General features: G+C 34.7%; 1 protein-coding gene across 4 annotated transcripts in view; it reads left to right on the top strand.

Annotated features, from left to right (window-relative positions):
- DOCK4 (dedicator of cytokinesis 4) overlaps positions 1-13,601 on the top strand; it is a 248,507-nt gene that overhangs the window by 186,612 nt on the left and 48,294 nt on the right. For all 4 annotated transcript variants that reach the window (XM_054056438.1, XM_054056437.1, XM_054056436.1 and 1 more), the window contains exons 27-30: positions 2,836-2,930; positions 10,318-10,393; positions 11,960-12,060; positions 12,710-12,768. In XM_054056438.1, coding sequence (XP_053912413.1) covers positions 2,836-2,930; positions 10,318-10,393; positions 11,960-12,060; positions 12,710-12,768 — 331 coding nt within the window. The remainder of the gene's footprint in view (positions 1-2,835; positions 2,931-10,317; positions 10,394-11,959; positions 12,061-12,709; positions 12,769-13,601) is intronic.

Raw genomic sequence — 13,601 nt, 5'->3', positions numbered from 1 at the left:
TCCTTAACAGAGAATTTTACATGCATACAGGGAACTGTGAAAGAAATTCCAAGACAGTATTTGATTAAATGAATACATGGGTTCCAGTCTTTCGGAAGGTCGTGCTTCTCACTTAATCACAGTGTGATAATTTCATTAAGAAAATATTGCTGCTATAGAAAACTGAACTGTGATATTTTGATATTATTTAAGTGGTGTAAGATAGTAATAAAGTTTAGGTGCACAAGTTAGGACTATTAAGAGTTGGTATTTACAATATGTAAAAGGACAAAATTAGTCCCTTGCTTTCTCTTAAGATAGAAGGCATATGAGATATTAATTATATCTGTACTCAACCAACCAAATGTTATTTCACTTATACTGTCGGCAAAAATGTTTTTTAAATGTTAAAATCTGTTACTAAATCATTAAGATGTGTTCGGCAGAGCAGATACAACTATGAGGGACAATAGTTTAGTGCAAAGGAAGCAGTTCAAAATATAGTTTCAAAATTGATCTTCCATGAATGGTACTCTGTAGTAATGTGACATTTGTACCATGAGATAAAAATGGGCAATTGCATCATGCAGAATGCCAGGTCTTGTTGTATTGCTCAAAACATTTTATGGAATTGCTACGTGGAGGTGAGTCCCTTGGGAGTGAAAACCAGCACTGAATATCAATAAACAGTGCTGACACATGAAGGATAGGAGCACATTAGTGGCACAGTGTCAGACTGGTCTACTGGCAGTTTACCCTTTGGTTATTTTCATGCTTATAATGGATTCCTAGGGAAATTGATTACTAAATACACAAAAACTGAATCATGAAAAGTAAAAGTTAGCTACAGATTAATTCTGCTAATACAGGCTTAATAGTCATTTCTCGAAAAATCTTAAAACTGACTAGTTTTTCGAAATTTTTTATGAGTTATCTACTTTTTCCAGTTGTATTTCAGCTTTGAATTATACTGCATTTTGTTTATATGTTTTTAACATGTGCTGTAACAAAGAGATCTTCAATCTTACTCAGGATTTTCAAAATCCACATTTTTTATCTAATATCACTTATCACTAAATTGATTATGCAATTTGCTATTTTTTCCTGATAATAATAGAAATAATTAGCCTGGTGTTAATGATTCAAAATTTAATGCCAGTGTCTAGCTGTGCTTTTTTAAAAATTTGCCAGGAATAAAATACTTATTCTGTTTCTAGCCTCGTTACCTAAATAACTGAAGTATATGTCATCTTCCTATCTGTCTGTCATTCTTTTCTTAATGACTTTTGAACAAGCTGATGAACTTCAGCAGGCTTTGGCAGTGACCTGTGGATTTCAAAGGCACTAAGTTTACACTTCAGGCAGCCCTTAGGTTTTAAGGCCTTAAAACATTGCTTCCTTTCCCAACAGCAGCTGTTTGGTTTCTTCAGTTCAGCAGCCAGTCAGTTAACCCCTAAAGAGAAAAAGGAGCAGACAGAAGTGTTGAAATTTAACTACAAAGTATAAAGGTATAAGTAAGCATCTTGAAATAAATATTGAATCATATTGAAGGCATTCTGAAATAAATGTGTTGCTCGTAGAGCTACTTGTTTATCTGTAAAACTGATCACGTGCATTCAAACACTGTGTTAGCTGCAATGAGCATCATTTATAGTCTTTAATACAGAGAATTTTCTGGCATCTTGCTCAGAAAACAGTTTGTTGCTTTTATATAATCTTCTGTGGTGGGTGGGTGCAGGGATCTCAGCTGCTTTTCCCAGTGCCTGCATTCCATCCCCCTTTACAGTGATTCTTTAGTGAAAGATATCTGTTGTGCAGTGGCTGTCATCTACACTTGGTAAATACACTTATTTTAGTGTCCGAAATTATTTGGATGTGTGTTGATCTCGTCTGTGTTTTGGGCTAACTCTCTGCAAGTGCTGTGGGCAGAATCAATAAAAAAAGACATTTCAAGTTCAGGTATCATGCTCATTCTGTTAGATGTGTTATATCACTTGCATCATGCTCTTCATGATATCAAAAGCTCCGTTCTGCTTACTAAAAACGTACTGGCGGTACCAGCAGTAATATATACAGTCAGGGTGGGCCATTAGAAATATTACCCTTTTTGGTAGTTTTATTTATGCAAAGAAAATCTGAAAAACCATATGCTGAGAGGAATAGTTTAGATATTTATTAGTGAGTTAAACGACATAGGAGATGACAGTGCTAAAAGCCCTTAAGCAGTGCTTTCTACATTCTCAGTAGCTCACATGTGTTCACTGTTTATATAGATTCAGCAAATGAGGCAGAATGGTTAAGTGACCTGCATACAGACAGACAGCTGCAGAAACAGTTCAGGGGCCTGGACATCGCTATTGAATTCACTGGTCTTTGCGAAACCAATGGTGCAATTGTCCTTACACTCTCCTTTCCCATCAAATAATGCCACTTTTAGAATAAAATCTGAAAGTGATGAAGACATGGTGTGATTAAGGAGATATTCAGAACCTTGTAGTGTTTGTAAAGTACTTTTTTGATTTGCAAATCATTCTTTGGATTGCATTTGTGGAGCTGTATGGATGGAAACCAACTGCATCTTTGACATTTCTCTTATACATTACTGTCAATCAAATGGCACATTAAATTATTTTCTTCCTTTTAAGAAAAAATGAATTAAATTACTACTTGAAGCTTTCCTGGGGAATTAAAAAAAAAAAAAGAAAAAATACTCAGAGGTGTATTTATGCTGAAAACAAAAGCAATTCTGCTATTTCTGTAATGATTTTTTTTTGTCTTTGATTAAAATATTTTTAAAGCTCACTGCTCTTTTTAAAGCAAAAAAGTCATATGGCTGCTTTTTTTTTCCTTCCAAAGGATTTCCTGCTGCAGATTTTCACTGTATTTCGGATACTAATACGACCAGAGATGTTTCCAAAAGACTGGACAGTGATGCGTTTGGTTGCAAACAAGTAAGGCATTTTTAATGATAATAAAAACATGTGGGTAGAATATGGAGGTCATGGTATAAATAAACAATTTTACATGATGCATGTAATAAAAATTCAAAACATCTTTTATAATGCTGGCTGCAGTTTTTCATTTTTTACTTTAAGATTTAAAATCTCTGGAGGGATTCAGTAAGCACATATAACTGGAAACTAAGAAACGCTTATACAGAATGAAGATGCTCAGCATCAACAGCTTTGTTTTCCAAGCAGCAAATGACAAGACTCAACAGAACTTAATTTCAAATCTGTTTGTTGAAATGCTGAGTTGGTAAAGATCTGTTTGCTCTCAAGAAGAAATTATCTGCTGTAATATCATTAACAATGTTTTTGTATGTTTGCTAATTTGGTGCTTGTCAAAAAAATCATAAATTAAAAATGGCAAACCAGGAAATGAGGTACAGCACAGGCAACAGTAATGTATGGCTGTAAAGCATTTCATAGTGATACCTTAACGTGTAACCTGCTTGCGAGCTATTCTTTCTTTGCTCAGATCTTAGTTTTAGAGAAATAGGTTCCCAGCATTTCTGAGAAGTCATTACAATGGCTCTGGAACTATTGAATTTTATATATTGACCTCTATCATCAGATATCCTTTTTTGTAAGCTTAGCTTTAGATCATGTAAGCCAGCTGAACAGTCAAAACTATTACAGGGACGCTAGTGTTGGCAGAGAAATGGTGTTGTGTGGGGCAGACTTAGGAATCTAGATTTTAGGATTGACTTAAACATTCATGGTACATATTGCAATGCCTGATGGTAATTGTGTTTTGGTCTGTGTTCTTCCTGCTAGCTTCACAGAGAATTTAAATTCATGGTGCTGTACAGACTACAAGTAACAATATTATCATTATAATTAAATTTGGCAAAACTTGTGTTCATAATATATATTTGTTGTGTGTGTGTGTGTGTGTTTATGAAGGCATCATAGTATTTGTTGAAACTTTGTCAGGACTTGAAGAAAATAGCACTTCTTGCTCATTTTTATTTCCTCACTTAGTGTCGCTAATCTTTCCAAGGTTAAATTCCACCCCAAAAAATTATTTCAGTAATCAAAGAATGGATGTGATCATTTGTTTCCGTACGTCATATTAAAGAAGATACAGCTGATACAGCCTACATCTGATAAAAAATAAATTAAGAAATAAATTGAGAAACACAGGAAAGAGGGAAGAAAATGTAGGAACTTTTAGACTAAATATATGATCTAAGAAATTGTTATATATTCCAGAAACAGCTGCCTTGGCAGATGGTTTTGCAACAGCTGACAAGTACAAAACTAAGATTTAGGAACGTCCTTGGCACGTGTTTCGCAGGCTGGTGGTGTTCAGATATGCTAAAGATGATGTTACTAAGTTCTGCAAAAGGAATATATACTTGCACCAGTATTTCAGTTAGCATCATCACACTCATCCTTTTATTGATCCATGTAATGTTGGTTCTGACTGTCTAGGAGTTGACTCCATGTACAGTTTTGTCAGGCAAAGAAGATAAATAGAATTTGACAAAAACTGCTGGTGGGAATTGACCATGATAAGCCAATGAGATAATTGACCATGATAAACCAAAAACCACACAACTGCATAAGCATTATTGCCAGCAAATGGGTAGCAAACACATCTTTACTAGTTCAGCACTCAATGATAGCTAGGCATTAATTGCTTTGTGGAGGAAATGCTGGTTTGCTATGAAACAGAGGGTTAGCCAGGTGTACTTAAAAACTATAGTGTGAACTGAAGACTGATCATTTCTGTGTTACAGATCTGTGGCTTAGTTTCGGTTCGTTTTTGAGGCAGAAGAAAGGAGAATCCACTTCTGTTCTCTCCTCAGCCACAGAACGCTAGTTTTTCATTCTGCAGGTGTTTCTGAGTGGAAGATCCTTCCTTTCACTTGTGTCCCTTGCTTGCCAGTGTAGTTACTGCCTTCCTTCAGCTTCCTCTGGGTGTTCAAAATTACAAAGACACAGAGTAGAAGCTTTGCTAGAATTGTCTCAACCCAAAATCTCTAAGGGCAAAGGGAAGAGCCTAGAGGCAGGACAAGAAATTAGGGCACTGCTTGCACCACAAACAGAAGTGGCTGGGAACCATTCTCCTTCAGCTTCACTTGATGAACCAGAGCACCAATGATCTGAGATTCTTCAGGATTGAAGGTGAAACTTCCTGAACTCCTTGCACCTCTGTTCATGTCTAAAAGAAAGATCTAGAAGGTCTAGCCTATCTTTTTTAAGAGCCAAATCAAGCAGTGCATTAACAGTCTGGATCTTTTCTAACCCCTGCTTCCCAGGAATAAAATGACTGTCATGTTTCCTCTGTGAGGTGGACACCTTTTTGGCTGACTGTACTTCAGACCAAGAAACAGTAGCTAACATGAAGGCAGCATGTCTCTAGGGAGCTTCACCCATCACTGCAGTCACATCACCAGCAGCACTGTCTTTTCTCTCTCCTCTCCTCTCCCTAGAGTGATATAAAAATTCAAACTGTCTGGTATTTACAGGAAGAGAGATTAGCCTGTCTGAGCCTAGGAAAGAGATGAGTCCTAGCTAGGATATAATCAAGTAATAAGCTTTCCATAAGTGCGTGGGGAATATTTTTTTCTCTGATTTATATATGTAGAACTTCAATTACCTGAAAGATTTTTAGTCCTTAAATTGCCATAATTCTTTCAGTATATAATATTTAGATATAAAAATATTGCTACCCCTTCCAGCTAGAAATATGGTTTCTAGATTTTTTTTCTTTCTTGTTGCTGTGTTTTTAGTAATTATGTAGTATCTGATATTTGGATAATGTCTGGGATAAAAAAAAACCCAGAAGATAATGTGAGCTCAAGACAAATCTGTAACTATCCAGAAATTAAGATACTTCATGATGACGCATGCATAATCTATAATTCTGAATGTCCGGATGCTCAGCATGAAATAGTGTTAATGGCTAGCGTTATAAAACTGCCAAGTGACTTCCAAAATTTGAGAAATAAGGTAACATTTAAAAATGCAGACTTAGCAGTAAGGCAGAGAAATAGATCTTTTTTTTTAATTGTGCTCTGTGATGGAAGGAGAACATACAAAAAAATCCTTAAAGTTTATTAGGTTCTAGCAGTCAAGCAGCGAGACAGAAATTCGCTGTTTAAAACTGCATTGCCATGTAATATCTTTAGCAAGCTAATTAGCATACATTCAGTGGAGCAAATAATTTCTTATGGTTATCTAATATTTCTAATATAGATGTTACTGCTGAGTGACAAAATACGTTTCTATATATACTATGGAAATTATAGTTTTAATTTCTTTCATTATAGGGATAGACTTAATTTCTAGATCAACTAGGTACTAAGGTAGCTTGCCGGCCTTCTCAGTGAAACTTCTATTTGTAACTGCAAATGGACACCAGATAATACAGGAAGATATCTGAATCAGTTGCCTAGCACCAGAGAGGAATCCAAAATACCATAATAAAATATGCCAGACTAAAACATAAGATCTGGGTAACGCCTTCATGGTATCTCTCTCAACTGGAAGTCACTGTGTAATGGTCACTTGCGTAAGTTACCCTAAGGTTAGGAAGAGAATCACTTATCTAATGCTTTAATTGACTATCATCTTTTGAGAGCAGTTAACAGACTCAGCTGGACTCGAAGTATGTCATATTTCATTAACAATTGAGGTGGCTCTTGGAGAGCAAAGTGAGCTTCTGTTACTTGTGGAGTAATGGTTTGATGTTTCTAACATGCTGTGTCCATGTATTATTGAACAATGAACTAATTTTCCACTGCTCAGTATGCAAGAAGCTTTAATTTTAGAGGTCCTTGTATGATTAACTGTGCATATCCTTTCAGCATTTTGTTGAATGGTAGAGATGCTAGATCATACAATTCTCCATTTGAATTTTATAAGCGTACAAAATGGAAGTATGAATATTATTATTTATAGTAAAATAATTGATCTATAGAGTAAGATTTACTATAGCATGTTTCTTATACTAAAATTCCAAATGTATCTACTGGCAGTTGGGCATAGAGACTTTAAACAGAGAATCCTTTTAGTTATCTAATTCAGTAATGACTGAAAGACTTTTTTTTAAAGTAATTCGAACAGAATACACAGTAAAGGAAGACATCGAATTAGCTTTAGTTCCATCATTATGGCTGCTTTGAAGAGTTCTGTTAGCTCCCATGGTGTGGGAGTCTGAAACTCCTACAATGAACAAAAATTCTTTCTTTTATGTAATACATAGTGTTGCTAACAACATTCTTGCTTTTATGTAACACAAAATGCTGCTAAGGACTGAACCAGGCATTCAGTTTGTCAGAGAAAGCATATATATACACATAGGTATGCATGTGTTAGTAAGTTTACATGCATATAACAATAGATACACATACTTCTATTGTTTAGAGTGTAGCTATATTTCATTTATTTATGAAATACACAAGAAGCTTTTGTTCTGCTCAGACCCCTCTGTGCTTGAGAAGATTTCATTCTGAAATAGAAAAGGATGACATAAGAAGCTCATATATTTCTCCCATGTCAGAATGGAAAAAGAGAGCTTTCATTTTCTACCTTTGTCTGCCGAGGCAAAAGCCAGGTTGCCAGAGCACAATCCAGGCAGCAAACCAGTTGTTGAACTTCTGAGGGCTGCTTTGGATGGTTCAAACAGTTTATTGCAGAAGGCTTTCCTGTGAAGATTCAATGGGAAAGCCACCCTGTCAAAAATCCGTTGACTGAACCTTGGGTTAGCATTCTGTGTATCAGCCCAGGATAATTTAGTAGTGAAAAGCAGAGGTTTTTCTCCTGTAAAACAGACAGTGGTTCTGAACAAATTTGTGGCATGTGGTAAGAGGAAGAAAGCAAGTCTTGTCATAAACTCAGTGTTTTCTAGTTTGATACTCAGATGGATTTTAAATAAATGTTGTTGTTTTGAAATTGTTGGCTGGGAAGCAACTTGGAATATGACTATTGTACCAGATCAGGCAGCTGTCCATCTGTCCTCTGGCTGCTGTCTCTGCTTAGTGCATTTTTGCTTTTTATCAGTAGAACCTACGGTATAAAGAGAACCTCCAATGCTTTTTCTCTTATTTGATTTTGTTTTCTCCTGTGGATTCAGAATATCAGTTTGTGGGTAAAAGACAATGGCTTCATCTTTCTAAGTTCAGTTTTGAAGTTTTTTATCTACAACATATACACTCTCACTCTACAGACACACATTTTATCAACTAATCCCTATCATGTATTTAGCTTACTAAATAAATTAAAACTGAAGTAAGTTGTGTGTAGCCAGGAATGCTTGCATTGGCAGTTTTTTTATATTACCTCGGAAAATTCTGAAAAAAACCCTTCTAAAAACTGCATGTAAGGTTTCTAGTCTAATGTTCTTCTCATAAGACTTGAAACAGATCTTTCTCTTCAGTTTCACCTGCCATAGAAGGAATGCACATGACAGGAATTGTCTCAGACATAAATAGAACTATGTAATGTAAACTTGGCGATGTGGTTGCTGTTCCTGAGATCTGGAATTTTCTCTTGCATACAATTTTTCAGGGTTTTATTGCTTTGGACTTAGGTTGAAATTTTACATAGTGATAGCTCTGATGAACTGACCTTTTCTATTAGAACATCTTCCTGAAATATGCAAACTATTTGCATTTTGTGAAATGTGGACTGTAAATTAAATCGTGCACAATAAGAAGAATGACAGGACTCTTTTTCTTATCTGTGCTTTGTTTCTTAGCTTTGCTTATATTACAGTTTGTTAACATTTCAGTTTGTCTTCCATGTTGCAACAGAGTGTGCTGTACACACACTGTAGCTCTCCGTTGGTGTAAAAGTGGGCTAAACTATATGGTTGAATGCTAAACATGGAACAGTACTTGGATAGAAAATAATATGTATGAAAATGACATGTGAGCAATGGTGCTAGGAATGAATGAAACTTGAGACTCAAGCAGAGTTCTAAAAACAGTCTCAGACTTGGCTGTTACAGGTGTTAGATACATCAAACCAGAAGGTAAAGTTTGGCAGGGGCAGTAATTTTAAAAGCAGGAAAATGGAAGCAAACATTTGAACTAGTAATAAGCTAAATGATACATAGCTATTTTGTATTTATAAACTTGAAATCTGTCAAAAGTGTCGGAAGAAAAATGTATTTTATTGCCTAGATGAGTTGGTCATAACATATAGTTCTTCAGTGCTGGGAAGATGAAAAATATTATACCCATGCAATATATATATATTACTGTTATATTTAATAAAACATGTTTTGTCTTTAATGCATTGCAAAAGTAGTAAAAAATAAAGTCCAAAGTAGGGAAAAGGAAAGATATTTTGACATTGTAACAGCATACAGGTCAAGAACCACATTCAAAATAGTAGTAGGTGTATTAACAATAGATAGATGGTAATTAAATGAAATGTATAGGTATAACATTTTTCTCAGAAGGTCTTCAAAGAGTCAATTGTTGTAAAATACATGAATAGAACAGCAAAAAGATCATTCTGTGTTTATCTTTTTTCTTCCCCAATAAGCATCTAATACTCACTACTTTCAAAAAGATTTTAATGGTTATATGGATTTTTCATTTGACCGGATGCATTGATAGACAGAAGTGCTGCAGAGCTTGGCTTAAGGATTGAATCACTGAAATTAATTATATTTAAATAATCTTTAAGTATATTCTATTTCTGTAGGTTACCAAACTTCATTGCTACAATGAACAAAGCTGCCATTGAGCCCTGGTGACAACTACTGTGGAAAGATTTTGCTCATATTTTTTATCATGTATATTTATCTAAAATAGACAAATACAGTTCAGGCAGGTGTCAATGCAGGGCAATGTATGACTGTTTGCTGAATAGACAGCTTTGATGCAGATCCTTCCCGCAGAGCTCAGTTTTGCATTGATCTGTTGTCATTGAAAAAACTCTTTGTCCTTCGAGCTGTCAGTGTTGTATGTTGGTAATAACTAGATATTTTATATTTATAATATATATGCACAGACTTTCAGTACCAGGAAAGCTGAAAGCAAATTGCCCAACTATATATACTAGTGCTAATAAGATAAACTTTGTATTAAATGTGATATCAACATTATTTGCAGAACAAAACTTGATCCATTATTTTCTTCTATACAGAACATCTATTTTCAGCGCACCTATTTTATTATTTGTTTTCTTGATATGCATATTTTCTGTCAATAGGAGCTGTTAGTCAGATATTTGTATACATTTAAAATGTAGTATTTAATGCCACTGCACATGCTATGACTGTGTCTTCACTGGGAAAGTTTATGGCTCTGAGAATTAAATATGAATTTCAACTTAATGAAAACCACTGTCTTTTTCGTTCTTTTCTTCCCAGTGTGATCATTACTACAGTGTTGTACCTTTCGGATGCCCTTCGTAAAAACTTCTTAAATGAAAACTTTGATTACAAGGTAGAGTAAATGGATCTAACATAAGATAGATGCAATAGCTGCTACATCATCTCGTGGCTTGATTGTTTATTACTAAACTTAGCTCCAGCATCAGCTGGAACATAGACTAAATCACCAGTTTCAAGCGCCTAGAGATTAGATTTTTTCTTAAGTATGGAACTGTTTTAAAAATCAGGAGTACTGTTGGGGTATTTAAAATTTCTTCTTATTTTTCTTTTTATTATTTCATTCTTTGTGTTAACCTACTTATTAAGGATTTTTGCATAGCTACTTTTTGATTATAGAAACTAATCTTTTTATTTGTTTGTTATTGTGGAGAAAAAAGGAAAATTGTTCCATTTTTTAATCAATGCAAATGTATCAGAAATATGGATTTGCATTTCTGTAATTTCTCTTAAGACTAATTGATATGTTGCATAATTAAAATTAGAAAATTATGACACTACATAGTGAATGTAGTTAAAAGATGTTACTGAGTACCTCATATAGTGAGATATGGCACCTATGATAAACTGTGAATGATGCTTCTAGGAGAAGACCTAGGAGTGTGTTTGAAAAGACACATTCCCACGGAAACTTGAACAAATATTCTGCTCAACTGAGAGATATTAGTCCAATTGCTTCATCATAAAAAGTGCAGAATTTTCTTCCTAGAGGAGACCATGATCTCCTGTTGACTTCCAGCAGAGTTGTGAATGCTTCTCTGGAAATCCAGACTCCTGTTGGCAAAAATGGAGGGAATGCAGGTTTATCTACTGGACATAAGTTGACATGAGGAAGGCTATAATTTATGAAGGTCCACAAGTTCAAAGGCCAAAATTGTTGAAAGAATTGCCTGCATGCAAGGCATCTGTGTTCCTTAAACTTGCTTAGCAATGTTATTACTACCCTGCAGAACTGCAGTGTCTGGAATAGAGCTCCCCCCTACATCTTTATTTCTCATGCCATGGAAGCATCTGTAACTGTGTTATTATAATTAATGTTTTAATCTTTTTAAACTTTAAATTTATCTTTAAATTGTTTAAGTAGAAGATTCAACATCTGATTCATAAAGCAGGTGCACAAAACATCTGTATATTTGCAATATGTTAACAAAACCTGGCTTCGGTTCTGCCCTGTAAAGCCTGCAGTAAGTGAGACTTGCAAATAATAATATAAAGTAGGTCAAGCCAGAGAATGAAAATTCTATTATATGATAGCTTTTAAGATGTCAGAATTTTTTAGGTTTTGGACTTAAAGACACACCTTTTTGTAGTCTTATATTTAACTGCACCAAAACATGTTTCCAAATTTAGAAGATAGGATTTTCTGGTTCCAAGAGATTATCTGCAACTCTGAGAACTTTACTTTTAGGAGATGTAGAATATGTAAAATAGATGTATTTCTGCAGAATATTTTTGGTTTGGTGAAAAGTATACTTGGATGCAAAGAAATCTAGTCAAAAGCAGTTTGAGTAATTTATTAGTTGAGACTTAAGTGATGTGATTTGAAAATTTGCATCTTGAGTGGTCATAAAATGGTGGTACTGAGAAAATGAAATAACCAAGTGCTATATGCTTGTTGTAGATATGGGATTCCTACTTTTTTCTTGCTGTCATTTTTATAAACCAGTTATGTCTGCAACTGGAGATGTTCACACCTTCCAAGAAGAAAAAGGTTTTAGAAAAGTAAGTACTGCTGTCATCTTCTAGAAAACTGTAATAGATCAGACACTTCTCAAAATACAAGTTATGGAAGGTTTCAAAAAGGCTTACCAAAAAGATAATGGTAACAGTACTTCCGCTGACTAGAATGAGAGTTGATTCTGGTGCTTTGTATAGGTTTTGGGGGCTGATAATCTTTGTAGAAGTGCCTGAATTAGTTCAGATTTTGGGAGCAGAATAGCCATGTTGTAGCAAGTAGCAAGACTGATTTCCAGTTCACACATAAGTTGATTCAGACTCATTCAGGTGTTTCTGCCGGGCACTGCACAGTTATTTGTATGAACGAATTGTATTTCTTTAGGCTAGAGCAAAATGAGAACTACAACATATTACTGCAAAGACAGCTTTTGCTTCGTGTTTATACTATTGATGTATAGCATTTAGAAAGAACTGATACTTTTGACAATATTCCAGATAAACCTGGCTTTAGAAATCCAGTTTTAACTGAGTGCAGTGGAAAAAGCAACAGCTTAGAAGAATTCATCACTTATTAAGTAGTTTTTTATGGAGTTCAACTGAGACATTTCATTTGACAGTGCCACAGAATCGCATAAGAACTTGATTTTCTTAAATGATCTTCAGTTGTTTTGCTTTATTTTTTATTGCGTTGCAGGTATGGTGACATGCGGGTAACAATGGGATGTGAAATCTTCAGCATGTGGCAAAATTTAGGTAAGTAATTAAACATGTCATGAGTAGCTCATAGAATGAACAATTCTTCACCTATGAATACATTTGCCAGTGACAGAGGAGTGGTTGATTGAGTTCACATGAGGTCTTGATTAAAGTTTTAGGAAAACCCAAGTCATCTGTAGTTCCCTTCTTTATAGCTAAACACAGCTTTCTAAGCCTTGAAAATATATCTGGTCTAACCCTGTTTCTTCAAAAAGAACTGAAAGAATATCATTAGAGAAAATTAAAGAGGAAAGTACTGATCATTTGGGGCAGAATTATTATGCCTGGAAATATATTTGTATTCACAATCTTAGTTCTCTCACAAACAGTTTAAGAAACATGCATATATCTTGATTCTGAAGTTCTCTTGAGAGGCTGTGTTTGCATCAGGTCTTCCCTAAGCCCTAGCTGCACTAAAACATAAAGGCATAAACAAATCAGTGACTGATATATAAATGACACATTGGACAACACGAGAAAAATACATGGTTGGATATAAACTTAGGAATATACTTTATAAATATAAACTGTGCTAACTTTTTGAAAGTATGAGCTTCAGTGAAGTGGAATGAAATGTTGTTTGGGAAGAAAATCAAAACTGAGCATAAGATTTGGACCCTATATTTCTCATCTTTATATTTCAGTTATTCAAAAGTTCCCCTCTTTAAAGGGTTCATCAAAGACATGGAAACCATCTATGGTTACTGTCACCTCAATTCTATAAATCTTTTTCCTTGGCAGAATATGTAATTGTGAAAAAATGGTCTTTCCGATCAGCCTGTACTTTAATAGAAACAGAAATGTTCAAAATAAGAAATACTTGCTTATTA

This window comes from Cuculus canorus, chromosome 1 (assembly GCF_017976375.1).
Source record: "Cuculus canorus isolate bCucCan1 chromosome 1, bCucCan1.pri, whole genome shotgun sequence".
Lineage (NCBI taxonomy): Eukaryota > Metazoa > Chordata > Aves > Cuculiformes > Cuculidae > Cuculus > Cuculus canorus.
This window is presented reverse-complemented; position numbering and strand designations above follow the sequence as displayed.